This window comes from Macrotis lagotis, chromosome 1 (assembly GCF_037893015.1).
Source record: "Macrotis lagotis isolate mMagLag1 chromosome 1, bilby.v1.9.chrom.fasta, whole genome shotgun sequence".
NCBI lineage: Eukaryota > Metazoa > Chordata > Mammalia > Peramelemorphia > Peramelidae > Macrotis > Macrotis lagotis.
The window spans coordinates 891,357,877-891,373,166 of NC_133658.1; the positions used below are offsets into that span (position 1 = coordinate 891,357,877).

The 15,290-nt window shown below is 44.8% G+C and overlaps 1 protein-coding gene across 1 annotated transcript in view; it reads right to left on the reverse strand.

Annotated features, from left to right (window-relative positions):
* Nucleotides 1-8,800, reverse strand: part of AJAP1 (adherens junctions associated protein 1) — a 276,110-nt gene extending 267,310 nt beyond the window's left edge. Inside the window, exon 1 of the mRNA XM_074192296.1 lies at nt 8,719-8,800. Coding sequence (XP_074048397.1) covers nt 8,719-8,747 — 29 coding nt within the window. The 5' untranslated portion in view covers nt 8,748-8,800. The remainder of the gene's footprint in view (nt 1-8,718) is intronic.
* Nucleotides 8,801-15,290: the final 6,490 nt, after the last annotated feature.

Genomic DNA, 15,290 nt, shown 5'->3' on the forward strand with positions numbered 1-15,290 from the left:
TCTCCATAAGAGAAGTGAATCTTCTCCCTACAGATCCTCAAACAAACAATGCATATTGACAAGTGTAAAGCAGAATTATGTCTTCTTTTAGGAGAGCTAGTTTTTTTTAATGTAGTACTATTCACTTATTTATTTTTTAGGCACATATTTCCTTCAATGAATGATATTTTCCTCTCTCTCTCTCTCTCTCTCTCTGTCTGTCTGTCTCTCTCTCTCTCACTAAGTGCAAGCACACAGACATTTTTGCTGCAATGAAAAGAGAGTTGGGGATTTGAAATCAGAAGAGACTTGGGCTCAAATCCTGCCATGAATACACACTGATTGTGTGACCTTGCCACAATCATTTAACTTCCCTGATCTTCAGTTTGCTCAGCTATAATCACAGAGTTCTCCCTTTTGGTCAGACTGCCACAATCTTTTGTTCAGCACTGGACAGAACAATACAGGAAGAGCATTGCCAAACTGAAATATAATCAGAGTAAGGAAATCAGTATTACAAGAGAAATGCATATATACACACACAAACACACACACACACATATATATATATATGAAGACAAGCAGGTATATATATATATATATATGAATACACATATGTACGTCTACATATATGTCTATATGTATGTCTGTCTTTAGGCATTTACTGATGTGTGGAGAGCAATTAGACTTGATCTGCTTCACTTAAAGGAAAGAACTGGGACCATTAGGCAAATGGGAAGCATCGTATGTGGTGAATAAATGTCAACCTTGAAATTAAGAAGAGTTGGCTTAATATGCCCAATAGTGTCATCTTTAAGGTCACTGTTGTTTGTAAAGAGTCTGGAAAACTTTAAACTTAGCTGTAGCTGATATAACTTAAAACAAACCTATATAAATATGAACCATTATTGAATTGTGAGAGGTAGATGTGGGCTAGATGTAAGAAGGCTTTTCTAAAAGTAAACTTTTAATGTATGGTGAAATATATTGCCTTAAAAGAGAGTGAGTTCCACATCCATAAAATTCTTCATGCAAACACTAGATGACATTTGTTGGTGATGATTGAAATAATTTAGGAGTTATGCAAGATAATTTCTGAGATTTGCTCTGACTCTGAAATGATTTAATATTTGATAGGAATAAATGTAAAGTGTTGTATTTGTTCAAGCAATCAATTTCCAAAGTATAATAAAATATAATGTTTGGCTAGATAGATGGTAGTGAATTTGAAATTAAACGGGGTGGGGGGAAATGGGGTTAGTAGACTTTGAGCTCAGGAGAAATCATTATGCTGTGTGACTACTAAGAAAGTGAATAAATCTTAAACTGGATTAAGAAAGGCCAAGTGTCTAGGACTAGGGAGAAAATAGATTGTCCCATTATTCTCTGCCATAGACAGCCTAAAACTGGAATATGCTGTTCAGTTCTGAATGACATATTTTAAGATAGACTTTGATAAACTAGAGAGTATCCAGAGAAACAGATAGGGTGAAGAAGAAAACTGAATTTATGCAATGTGTGAACTAATTAAAGAAAATTGAAGTTGTTTAACCAGGGTGTGTGTGGGGGGGGGTGGAGAGGTTTAAGAAGACATAAAAGTTATTTTGAAGTATATAAAGTACTCTCATATGGATGAGAAATTAAACTTTGCCTGGCTTGCCCCAAAAGAGAGAACTGAAAACAAAGAAGCAAATTTAGCCTTGATAAAAATAAATCTCCTAACAATTAAAACTCTCCAAAAGTAGAATGAACTACGCCAGGAAGTAACAGACTTTCCCTCCCTTGAGGCCTTGAAGCAGAGGCTGAATGTGTATTGGATGTGATTCTTCTTTCAGGGGATGGGATCAATGGCCTCTGAGGTGCCTTCACAATCTGAGACTATAGGAGGACCGACTATTATTCTCTAAAATAATATTCACTGGCCTCAATATTCATATGACATTCTATTCTGTGTTGTACAGTAGTTCATGATAACATAAAGGAGTTCAGAAATTCTTTGCTCTAGCCATCCATTTTTATAAATGAGGCTCCAAGACATACGTAAGCTTATTCACATTCACATTGTTCATAAACAGGAAGGAGAGGATGAAAACCTAGGACCTCTCACTCTAGATCTAATTCTCTTTTTAATACATCACGTTACTTCCATTTCCTTTTCCCCACCATATTATGAACTCCTTGATAACAAGGGGTCACATTGTATTCATATGTGTATCTATAGTCTCTAACATAGGCTGTTCTCATCTGATAAGCCTGTAATCAATATTTGTAGAAAGAATGAAAAAAGGAATGGATGGATGGAAGGAGGGTTGGATGAAGGGGAAGAAGGAAGGAAGGAAAGAGGAAGAAAGAAAAAGAAAGAAAGAAAGAAAGAAAGAAAGAAAGAAAGAAAGAAAGAAAGAAAGAAAGAAAGAAAGAAAGGAAAGAAGGAAGGAAGGAAGGAAGGAAGGAGGGAAGAAGGGAAGGAGGGAGTGGAAGAAAATGGGAGGACAGAAAGGATGGGGGAGGAAAGGAGGAGAAAGGGAAGAAAGAAGGAATGAAGGAGGGAGGGAAGGAGGGAGGAAATGAAAAAGAGGGAAGGAAGCAAGGAAGGATAAGTGGATGAATGAATTTGGAGGTGATGATTTGGCCATGGAAACTCTCAAAGACAATTTTTCTAAAAGTTACAGAAGATTTGTGACTTGTAATGGTTCACATGTAATGTACCACTGGAGGGGGAAAAAAGCATATAATATCTTATCCCTGCTGTGCTAGAATATAATGAGCAGCAGGGTTTGAAGTTATATGTTATGATTCCAGAATCAGTGCTCTTTACATTATATTATTAAAAGGGAAAAAAGAAGAGGGGCAAAGATCATACCTCTCCACTATCTGAATTGCTAGGAAACCCTAACAAAATTCTGATCAGTGCAGCCTAGGATAAAGGTGTATAAACTACTAGCAATGGAAAACCTGGCTTTAAAACCTCTTCTGGACCCAGATTAAATCAGTGCTTTTCAAAGTGAGCTCAGTGGAGTGGAGCCCTAACAGAAAGGAGGCTGCAGGATCCAGCTTCCCAACTCCCCGGGACTCTAGGCAATAAAAGGAAGCAGAAGGGCAGAGCACATGATTTTTTAAATATGCCAGCCACCTCTGGGCAGGTTTTCTTGTGTCTAATGAAGCAACTCCACCTCATCAACAATGTGTAAGATCTCCTTGCTCAAGACTGCTTTGTTAGCCATTAAAAATCCATAGATAAAGGCTGGCCTTCTGGCTATTGAAAGTCCCCAGGGACTCTTGAGAAGAGGACTAGGGCACCTCAATGAAACTGGAGGCTGAGAGACTTCACTGTGCCTCCTTCCCCTTTCCTCCTTGAACTAATTAAGGTTGAGCCTGCTCTCTTCCTGCCCTGCTGCTGAGGACGATGGCTACAAGACAGTTAGGCAGCTGCTTCATTCCTCCCTGGCTCTGGGAGAAGTGAATCTTCTCAGTGGTTCATCTGTAAAGGGCTTTGGAGACTCAGCTCCGAAGAAACAGCAGGCCATTTGTATTGTGTTGTGGCTAGAGAATATACTGGAGTGATGGGGATTTAGATGCTTCCAAGTACCAACCAGAATTGTGCTAGAGAACACATTACACATATATAGTCACTGGTGATTCTTTTAAGGGTCAGGAAAATCAGATTCAACAGTTTCCTTCCTCCTCAAAATGATATTTTAGTTTAGTATTTTCCACACATATCCAGCAAGGGTTTTTTTTTTTTTTTTAGGTTTTTGCAAGGCAAACAGGGTTAAGTGGCTTGCCCAAGTCTACACAGCTAGGTAATTATTAAGTGTCTGAGACAGGATTTGAACCCAGGTACTCCTGACTCCAGGGATGGTGCTTTATCCACTGCACCACAGCTAGCCGGCCCAGCAAGGCTTTTAAAAGAGAGAGCATATTGGAGAGGATGAAGTGCTGAAATTGAAATGCAAACACTGCCTCTGATTTTTACTGTGTTACCTTAGATGGGTCACCTAACCTCTCTGATCCTCAAGCCATTCTTTAAAAAATGATCTACTAAGTTATTGTGGGGGCCTCAACAGTCAATGAAATAAGAAGCACTGATTATGAAAATAAATGCCAGATACTGTGCTGCACACACTGTGTTAGGCAGAAGCTAAGTAAATGTCCATGCATCACAGAGCCAGTAAGTATGTAAGGTAGAATTTGAATTCAGATCTTCCTGACACCATGTCCAGGATTCTTACTAAGTCCATTACCTGAGACCCAGAGTTAAGTGAAATGTTCATATCTGAATTGCTCATAGATAAGTCAGAATTAAAGCACAGTCCCAGGGCTCTCAAATCTAGTGCCCCCCCCCAGGTGTAATTGGATTGCTTTATCTGGCCAGCAGCAATACTTTGGCCTCTGTGTCATTTTTGTCTAATTGGCATTAGGAAAGATGAAACCCTCTCGAGCCAGACTTCAAACACAAAAAATCTAGATCAAAGATATATTTGGCTTTCAGTGCTAATCTTTACATCAGTTTGGTCTCTGCTGACTTGTTACCCTTTGAAGAAAATTTAGCAACTACTTATTTTAAACAGATGACTGTTCTCTAACCCCAAACATTGTATAGAAGCTTAGCAGATGGCTGGCCACTCGATACAGGCAATTTTGTATTTGCCTACAGGATGACACACAGTATAATGGTTATTGACATGGTTGGGATACAATATTTCCCTTATTTCCCCAAAAAGGTAATTCAAGGAAATTTTGGAATCTCTAACCTATAACCCATGCCAAGAGAAGGTATTGAACCCCCAAGTCAGTGTTGTTGAATAAGACAAAGCATGCAATCTGCTCCACCACCATTCCTACTATAAACAACCAGGAAAGACACAGGCAGACAGACAGACAGAAAGACAGAGACAGAAGTAAAGAGAAAGACACAGACACCTACATACACAGAGACAGACAGATCACAGACACACACAGAGAGAAAAAGGAAGACAGACAGAAGCACACATACACAGAATGGGGGGGAGATTGAGAGAGAGAGAGAGAGAGAGAGAGAGAGAGAGAGAGAGAGAGAGAGAGAGAGAGCACTAAAAGACCATAGGAGCTTTAAATGGAGCTGTGTCCCCTTATTGAATCCACCTAATAAAAGACAGATGATAAGAGGAGCTGAGAAGCTCCGGGAAAAATTTCACTCTTTTTCATCTCCTGAGAAAATGATACATCCCTCTTGCCTAGCAACAATTTTCCAGGTGGGGCCCTGGGGAGGAGCACTGGGGCTGCTAGGAGAAAAAAAGGAATGGGGCACCATTAGGTTTAGTTGCTACAAAAAAGTGGGCTTTATTCAAGGAGAATTGTCCCCTGATATCATTACCAGTGACACTGGATGGACTCTAGTTGGACTCAATTTCACCTTCAGCAGTATCAGAAATCACTAAGAATGGGTGACAGCCTGGATTTACTTAGATGAGGATGTTTATGGAAGGAACATTTGATTCAACGACTAAAAGTCAAGCTTTACAATGCCAGCTGTGGTCTGGGTTTACCGAGAACCATAGTGCCCAGAACTCAATCATTTCTAATTTTGTCATTACAGGAACCTCCAAACCAGTGTTTCCACCCACAGGTTATCCGATGGAGGTTCTCCACAGGAATTTCCCCAGAGGAAAAGATACTTATTCAGGGATGGAGATGCAACATATGTCAGAAAAGTATCTGGACCACCAGACCACACATATTGGAAGAACATAGCCAGTTCTTATTCTAAAATAAAGGTAGGCTCAAAGATTAGGTCTAGGAGAAGCTATGGAATTCACCTGTTCTGAAATATTTGTTTAATTGTCTAACATCTAAAACTAAAGATTCCCTTCAGGGACAGGAGCAAAAGTCCAGAGAGCTCATAAGTTACTCCATAAGCTCCCTATTCCAAATTAAGTATATATATAAAAAAAAAGAGCATTCAAAATCAAATGAAACCCATCAAGCAATCCTAGAGAGACTGCTTATTTAGAATTGGTTTGAAGTTTCTTTCTAGGGTTTTTTTTTGGTTGTTGCTGTTTTGTTTTGTTTTGTTTTGTTTTTGTTTGTTTTTAATGACACTTAAGCAGCTTAGATCTGGAAATACTTAATCCTTACATTGTCTTTTCTTCTTCCCTTCTCCACCTTTTCCTCTTCCTCCTCCTCCTTTTCCTCCTCCTCTTTCAAGATCTCTCATGCTTATATTCTGGCTCACAGGTCACAATGGAACTAATCCTATGAAGTCCTCAAACTGCTCCCTCCAAGAAACTGGAGCCAAATAGTCCAGGGAGAGCTGAGCCATCTATCAGGGATATCATTTCATTGCCTTTCGCCATGCTTTGCTGACCCTAGCTTGAACACCACTTGGGCTGGGGATGGGAGGATTTTCAATATTAGTCTGGTGAGCAGAAGCACTGCTCCAAAGAAAAGGGAGCAAAGAAATCTTTGCTAACTGACCATAAACCAGTTTAGCTATAAAAATGCCTCCAATGACCTTGACTACACAAGAGAGTCCTATTTGGTATTTAAATAGGCACATATACCTATTGCAAATAGCATTTATATTATCTTAAGATATCAGCATTTGGGCAAGCTGAAACATATCCATGGTTACAACAATCCCTTTAAAGAAAACATGTCCTTTTTAAAAAGCCTTCGGGATGTATTCATGCCAAAGTTCCATTCTCTGAAGCAACCCCCCCATTTAATATCACTTAGTATATACATTAGATTCATTGTTTGGAAACAAATAGACCCACCCATCTTTAAAATGAATTTCATGACCCTCTCCACATACAAATACACAATTACACACACACACACACACACAACACATCACACCAGCTTTTTTTCCCCCCTGCTTATAAAAATGCTGAGATACTTTGGTCTATCCAGTTTAACAATCCTAATAGAAGTTCACTCCAAATAACTTCCCAACTGTAACCAAAAATGCATGGACTAAAGGCTAGGGGAATGTCAATCAGAAAAGACAAAATGTGAGAGGAAGGCTGGAGAATGCACCTTTTTTTCTCCCAAATCCAGGAGTTCTGAGGCTTAGGGAGAGACCTCAGCCATTAGGAGACAGAAAGTATAAATAACATCCAACAAAATAAACCCTGAATTAAGCCACTTGCAAAAGGAGCCCAGAGTAGAGAAGAAAATAAGCAATTCTAGTCTGCAGCCCTGAGCGCCCCCCCAATGTCTGCCTCCTTACGGAGCAGCTCGCCCCAGTATTGATCCTCTTCCAGCCAATACTCGATTCAATCAGCTTCATTATTTAACCCTTTGAAACTCAGGGGAGTGACTGAGAGGGCCGCTTCAGCCCAGACCCCGGGAAAGGGCAGAAACAGGGGGATGAGAAGAAAGGAAACTTCAGGAGGAAGAGAAATACATAGTAACGCTTGCGGAATTCTTTTTGAAAAAATATCTACTCTGATGAAGGTGATGGCATTTAAATGGAGGGAAGCTACATTTTCGAAAATAAAAAGAGTAGCTTGAATTTCCTGCGAAGTATTCCAAGCCTTTTCCCACCTTTTCCTCCAAATCTCGCCCCAAACTCGAGCGTTCCGGGGGTCCGGTCCCCCCTCTTCCCCTCCCCCACCCCCTGCCAGTTGGGTTTGGGCAGGGGGGGCTGGGGGAGAAGGACAGGGCAGCCTTCCTTCCTTCTCCATCTTTTTCTTCCCACAACGGGGGTGCAGTGCATCCCAGTGGACAAACCGAGGAAGGACAGGCTGGCTCGCCGCCTCCGCCTCCGCCCCCGCCCCCGCCCTGCCCAGCCCGGGTTGGCACTCTCTCCGCCGGGCTCCGAGGCGCGCGCCGGGCTCCGCACCGACGGGCTCCGAGGGCTGCCCGCTGCGGCCCCGCGGCCCTAGGCCCTCTCCTTGGTGCTGGAGGAGACTCGGCCTGGCCAGAGGCGAGCCCTGCGGGACCTCGAGGCTCTGCCCCCGGGGAGCAGGGCTCCGGCTGGCCCCTGGGGAATGAATGCAGGACAAAGTTTGCCTCGGTGGCCGGAGCCGGCCGAGGCTCTGCTCCGAGGCGCCCCGGCCGCCCTCCCCTGCGCCGCTGGCCGGCCCCTGACTCCCCCCTTACCCTGCTTGTCTCCGGGCACGTCGTTCGGTGCTCGCCCCTCTGCCCAAGGGGTTCCCGGAGCCCACCGCTATGAGATCCCGGTGACCCGGGGCGGCTCCCACTACGCCAGGACCCCCGGTTTAGGGTCGGGGGGGCTGAAAGTGAGGAGGGGGCGCCTAGTCAAGTGCCGGGTGGTTTTGTGTGGGATTCCCTAACTCCATCCGGAGTGCGCTCCGGAGAGCCGGGAGCCCTGCTCTCTCAGCCTCCCAGGCAGGGGCCGCCGGTAAGTGACCCTCCGGGAGGTGACACGGGACCGGGCAGGAGAGGAGCCCGGCTAGCCGGGGCGGCCGGCCAGGACACTGCGCCGCCACCGGGGGGACCATCGGGAGCCGCTAGCCCAAGGGCCCAGCCCGAGAGAGGAGAGGAGCGAGTCCCCCAGGAGCAGGGCTGAGCTCTCCCCTGATCGCCTTTCCCCTCCTCCCCATGGGGTTTGGCCATAGCCGGGGAACCCCCCCCCCCCCGGAAGAAAGAAGGAGACTAGAAGAGCGATGTTCTGTCTCGTCTCGGATCTCCCAAACGGACACACGCACACACCCCGCACACCCATACCCCCCCCCCCCCCCCCGACACACAGACACCCACCGAGACACCAGGCGCGCGCGCCGGGCTTCTCACCTGATTCCTAAGAGCTGTTTAATCCACATGGTCACGTTTCACAGAACCGAGCCTCAGACCTTCATCTCCCCGTCCATCGGCGCCTCCCCGCCCCCCCCACCCCCAGCACCCCGACCCGCCTGGCTGCGAGTGTCCGCGCCCGCCGCGCTCCGTCCGGCGGCTCCGCTGGCTGGGCTTCAGCTCCCCGGGAAGCCGGGAGGTAGGATCAGAGAGTCGCCGCGCAATGCTCCATGCCAGTCCTGGGCGCGTCTCAGCTGTTGGGGAGCCTAGACCAGGCAGAAGCGCCTAGAAAGGAAGACATCGCTGCATAGATTAGTCGGGGGCTAGAAAGGGGGCGTCCGTTCTCAGAAGCCCCCCGTTCCCTTCCCCGAAACGGTCCTGGCTTGCTCTGGGCCGGGGATGGGGGGGGGGGGGCAGCCGCTTGCTCCGATCGCTGGCTGGAGAAGGTTCCTGGAGATCAGAGAGACCCCACGTCCCTGAATGGCGGGGAGCTCCGAAGTGGGCTCCGGGAGAGTCTGGAGTTTCGGAGGCGCCCACGGATCTTTCCTCCAAAGGAGCAAGGAAAAAAGGAGGAAGGAGGGAGGGAGAGCCCAGGAGAAGGCAGCGGTCGGAAGAGATCTGCGCTGTGGTGTTCTGGGTTTCAGGCTGAACCCCACGTAGAAAGAGAGGAGAGAGAGAGATGCGTGGCGGAGGGCGGAGGGAAGGGCGAGAAGAGCTGGCTGCCCGACTTCGCAGCTCGTCCGAGCCGGGAGGTGCTGGCTCCCCCGGTGCCAGGGAATCTGGAGATGCTCCTGCCAAAGTGGACGGAGACAAGGACTCTCTCCTCGCGGAGCAGAGCACGGGCGGATCCGAGTCCGGCTGGAAGAAGGGCGAGAAGAGGCTGGGAGACCGCAGCGTCCGCCCGTCGGGGAGAGCCGCTCCGAGGGGGCTCAAGTTTCCCGGTCTGTCCGAGGGCGAGCTCTCCAGACAGTCTAAGGTTGGGGAGGCTGGGAAGGAGGCGGGGAGAGGGAGGCGCGCTCCGAGCTGAAGTTGCGTTGCCAGAGGAAGGAGGAGAGAGAGCCGGGAGAGGGGAGGGGGCCTGTTCCCCAAAGAGAGGAGCGGAGATTCCCGGGGCTCTGAGCGGCTCGGGCAGCGTCGGCCCCAGGGAGCCACCCCAGCCTCCCTTCCTCCTTTTCTCCGCCTTTTGCTCTTTCTGGATTCAGCCCCCTCCTACCTCCCCCAAGCAGGTCCCAACTCCGCCTGCTCCAGCCCAATCTCGCGTCACTCGACCTTCCCCCGCCCCCTTGACAGGAGGCCGAGACCCCTGCCCCACTCTGTGTCCCCACCCCTTCAGCTGTCCTCCCGGACCCTGGGGAGCGGAGCTATGTGCATGGTCCGAGCGCCCCTGCCAGACGGATCCCCCTCCTGCCCCCTTCCTCATCCCTGTCCTCGTCCCCCCCCCCCCCACGTCCCCACCTTGGACACCGCTTCGGAGATACGGAGGATTCCGATTGGACCGGCCGGCTCCGCCGGATGGTGTTGCCACGGTAACCGGATGGAACGTGGAGGAGCTCGAGGTTCCGACCCGGTTCCCGGGTGGGCAGTGGACTAAGCAAGTCACGCAGGGATGCCGATGTGTGGAGGGGGGTGAGGTGAAGGGGGGGGGGGTGACGAAGAAGAGGTGAGGCAGGGGCTGCAGGAAAAAAAGAGGAAACAGGGCCAGGCAAAAGTTTCCTTTTGCCAGAACAGGGCATCCCCTGGTAGAATCCTAGAGCCTGCTCAGGAAGAGTCTGGGAGGAGGCTGTTATCTCTTACCTAGCTTTGTTTGTCTGGTTGTTGGGTTTGTTTGTTTTGGGAGTCTCTTACCAGATGCTCTACCAATCCTCAACCAAGTACTCCAGAGGATGGAGCCCGACCCCTACCACAAACCCCATCACCTCCAGCCACCACCCAGGAGCGCCTCTGAATCCTCAGTCAGCTAATGGCCTTCCAAAGTCTAGGATTTCAACTCTACTTGAAAGAGAGATTCCAGCAGTTCCCAGGCTCCAACTCCTCCTAGCCCATGATTCCTTCTTTGGCTTTGCTTTGCCCTGAAGCATTAACTAGCCTTTGCTCACAAATCAGTTTTAAAAAACAGAAGGAGAAAGGTATGGCTGGGAATGATAGCCCTTTTGTTGAGAAATAAATGACATACACAGCAAACCCCCCAGTGGCAGGTTTGCTGAGTCCTGGTTCCACCCTCTGATGCTTTGTACAACCTTGGCTTAAGTTCCTTATATCAATTTCTTCCACCTCCACTCTTTGTCTGCAGAAGAACACAAATCCAAGGCTCCAGGCAAGTTGCAAAGTAGTCTTTGAGACCATTATCATGCCAGGTCATAGGTGATCACCTCGTGATTATTTATTCCCTCTTCCTTGGAAAGATCTGTCTCGTGGTATGATGCCATTTATTCAGGGAGTGAGAATGGTTCCAGCATTTGCCTGGCTGACTACACACCTTGAAGAATTGAAGAAATCCAGGAGTTGAAAGATCTCAAAGCCAAATCTAAGGCACGTCCCTAGCTGGTAAGCATGCCCTTTACTCACATGCCTGGGGCAGTGGCTGCTTTTAGAAATAACAAGTATGAGTTATAAATAACGAGTAACTGGAAAATATATGAATACAATGAAGTTCCTTTCCCCACAAAAAAATTCCAGTGTAGCATAGTGAAAACTATCAACCAAGAGAGATCTGAGCCATGGCAAATCACTTTAGCCCCCAAGCCTCAGTTTCTTTATCTGAAAAATAAGTATAGTAATAACTAGTACCTCTTTCGCAAGGTTATTATGGGATTTAAATGGGATGATGTGGATTAAAGCCCTTTCTAAACCTCAAAAGATTATATCATTTTCAAATCTTATCCTGAAACAGAGTTGTAAAAAATGATGGGGAAGGAGGTTCTGAATCTGAAAGCCAAAAAGAGACTGTAACCATTACTGTCAAAGAACAAAGGACCTTCCTAGAGTTAGATGGGCTTGTGGTTATTCTAATAGGCCTGGTGTTATCCAGTCTGTTTTAATCTACATCTAGACTCAATTTCCCATTTCTTCCCACCTCAACTGTCATCTTCATTAAAACAGGAAAAAAAATACCATTAGGGTCACCAAATCTGGCCTGCTTCCCACCCAATATCTTCAGTTTGGCTCTGCAGGAGAGACCCTCTTTCCTTCATCTCTCCATGTAGTCAGAGTAATGGAGAGGTCAATGGATTTAGATTTAGGAAGCACTGAATTCAAGTTGCGTTTCTGGCAATTGTTAGCTAAGTGGTCCTGGGAAATTAGTTATTTAACCTCTCTGCCTGAACTGCCTCAGATCTGTAAAATGCAGAAGGTGGGGAAGAAATGTCTAGAACCCCAACTAATTCCATTTTTTCTTTCTTTTTTCTTTTTTCTATTTTCCTATTTTTCTTTAGCTGTTTAATGCTTTTTTTAGAAATGGCCATTTTAAAAAGCTGATCCAAAATCCAAATGATCCACCATTTTATAGTAATCTTTCTCCCAGGAAAATAAATCTTTCTTTAAGAAGACAGTTTGGAAGCAGCTAGGTGGCAAAGTGGACAGAGAACCAACCTGTAGTCAGGAGGATCTGAGTTCAAATTTGATGTCAGACACTTAATAATTGCCTAGTTGTGTGACCTTAGGGAAGTCACTTAACCCCATTGCCTTAAATAAATTAAAATAAAATAAACAAAGAAGACAGTTTATATATTAGACTGCATTTTGCAGGCAATGGAGGTTGCTCATTTGAGTCATTATTGTTTTCTAGAATGAACATATAATTGCAAGGACGTAACTGGCAGGATGTGGCATAATTCAACTACTTTTTCATTCTGTTATAAATGATTGAGAAAGGTGGTAATAGTCCTCCCCCTTTTTTGGCACTAGGGATTACACTGATCTGTTCCACAGGTGACCTTGATCCACAGCTGCAAACCCCAGCTGAGTGCATTGAGAAGCTCAAGATTAAATGGCATTTTGAGAAATAGGCAAAACTACAGATTCTCTTTGCAAGCAATTCGAGTGACTCATGAGACATCCATTGCAACAGTTGTAATACACAGAAGCAACACTGGATGCTTCCACTACCCATCAGAGAACTTGCTCATTAGCAACAAAAAGGGCTTGATCTCTTCTCTTCTGAGTAGCGCCTGTGTTCTGTCAGAGGATTGGATAGAAAGAGGGATCCTTATCTAAGAATCGGCAAGCAATAGGTCTGGGCATCAGGTATCCTTTGGACCAGATGGGGCTCTTGAAAGCACACCCCTGTAGACAGTTAGAGGCAAGAAATATTAACTTGGAGTTTTGGGGGCTATTTATTGTTACACCATTGTGGCCATTTGTGTTGTTGAGTGCAAAAGGGCATTGGTTCTGACAGCTGAGCAACTTATCATGTGGTTGCAGCTAGCAGAAAGAGCCAAGGGCCTAGAGAATGACAGTAAACTTTTCAAGTATGCTCTAGCCTGTGCTCCATCAGGGCCTTGAACTCTTCTTTGAAAATAAACAAAAATAACATTTTCCATTTCTTTAAACCTTTATGGTTTTGAACTACCTTCTTCTTCATAAGAGCACTCAAATAAATACTATAATAATAATAAGGTATAATACAATAAATGTTATTGCCCCATTTTATAGATGAGGTAACTGATACTTAAGAAAAGTGAAGATTTATTTTGTTAAATATTTTTCAATTATATTTTAATCTTATGCCTTTGTTTTAAACCACTCTCTGAAAAGAAAAAAGGTATCAGACAAATGATCCTCATTCACTAGATTAAAATGTAATTGGGAAATATTTAACAAATTATTAAAAATATAGTACAGAATAGATAATTGCATACAATACAGATAATTACAGAATATTACATTCTAAAACTAAATCGATATGTGGCCTGCATTTATGTATAGATTAGTGGTCCCTGTTTCTATAAGATTTTGAAAACACTCTTCTATGGTGTCTGTATTTACTGGAGAGTGAAGCTTCTACCCAAAAACTAACTCTCTCTCTCTCTCTCTCTCTCTCTCTCTCTCTCTCTCTCTCTCTCTGTGTGTGTGTGTGTGTGTGTGTGTGTGTGTGTGTGTGTGTGTGTATTAAGTTGCAGGTCCAATGCTTATCCCTATATATTGAAGACCATTTATTAAAAGTTTCAAAAGATTGAAGTATTCACCGGTAGAGGGAAACACAAACCTCTAAGGGCAGAAGGAAGAAATGGGTGGCTATAAATAGTTTGAAACTTAAATTGCCTACAATCATTTGCCCATGAGAAGTGCTAAGAAAGATACTGTCGAAGATGGGCATGAGTGGAAAGGGAGATCCAAAGGTTGTTGTTTAGTAGTCTCTGTCCATTTGAGTCTTGATGATCTAATTTGACAAAAATGCTGAACTAATATGCCACTTCCTTCTCTAGCTCATTTTACTGATGAGGAAACTGAGACAAAGAGTGTTAAGTGACTTACACAGCATTATGCAATCAGGAAGTATCTGAGATCAGATTTGAATGCAGGAAGATAAGTTTTACTAACTTAATCCAATATACTATTCACTGTGATATAGCCCCCTTGGTATAGTAAGAAAAATGCTTGAATTTAGAGTCATAGGACTCCATTTCAAATCTCTTCCACAAACTTCCTATGTTATGTTGGGTAAATCACTCTATATAGACTCATAGATCTAAAGCCAGGAAGTGCTAGGATTTCTTGAGGTCATTTAGTTGATCCTCTTTTTTTTTTCTTTCTTTCTTTTTCTTTTTCCACTGATGAGGTAGCTAAGGACTGGGGAGAGTCAGCTTCTTATCCAAGATCACCAAGGTATACATTGGATGTAGAATGGAATCTAACTTCTCAGATTCTAGTCAATGGTCTTTCTACTGCATATCATTGGTCTCAGTTCAGAACTCTTAGCTCTGACTTTATGGACCTATATAATTAGAATGAAGAATTGTAGGCATTTAATCCAAATATTGCATTCACAATCACAAAGAAAATAAAGGAAACAAAGGGCTCCTAGTGGGCAATAGTGTAAATAATGCAAGAGTTGCATCAGAAATTCATATTTCAGGTGTGTTATTAAGTACCTCTGAGATCCTGGGCTCATCTCTTAACTTCTGAGACCCTCAGTTTCTTCATATGTAAAATGGTAGAATTGGACTCAATGCATTCCAGGGTTCTTTGGGGCTCTAAATCTGGGAGCCTGTGTGTCTCTAGATGAATGACTGGAGACTCATCATGTGCCTTATGTGAGGGCATGTCTAATAGCCAAGGAGGAAATGAAGGAGGGAATGAGTTTTAATCCACACTAATGGGAGGCCACAAATATAGCTAAGGTTGATTAGCCACCAAAGCAGCAAAACATTCAACATTGCATAGTGAACCAAGTACTGACCTTTGAGCCAAGAATTCCTGGGTTTGAAGTCTGCCTTGGACACTTAGCCTCTGGTTGTATGTTCCTGAACCTCAATTTCCACATTGGTAAAATGGATTAAACTAAATGTTATTCTTAGGTATCATTCAGATCCTCTGACTAGATAATTGCTGTAATGAAGGTAAGAATGAGTGGT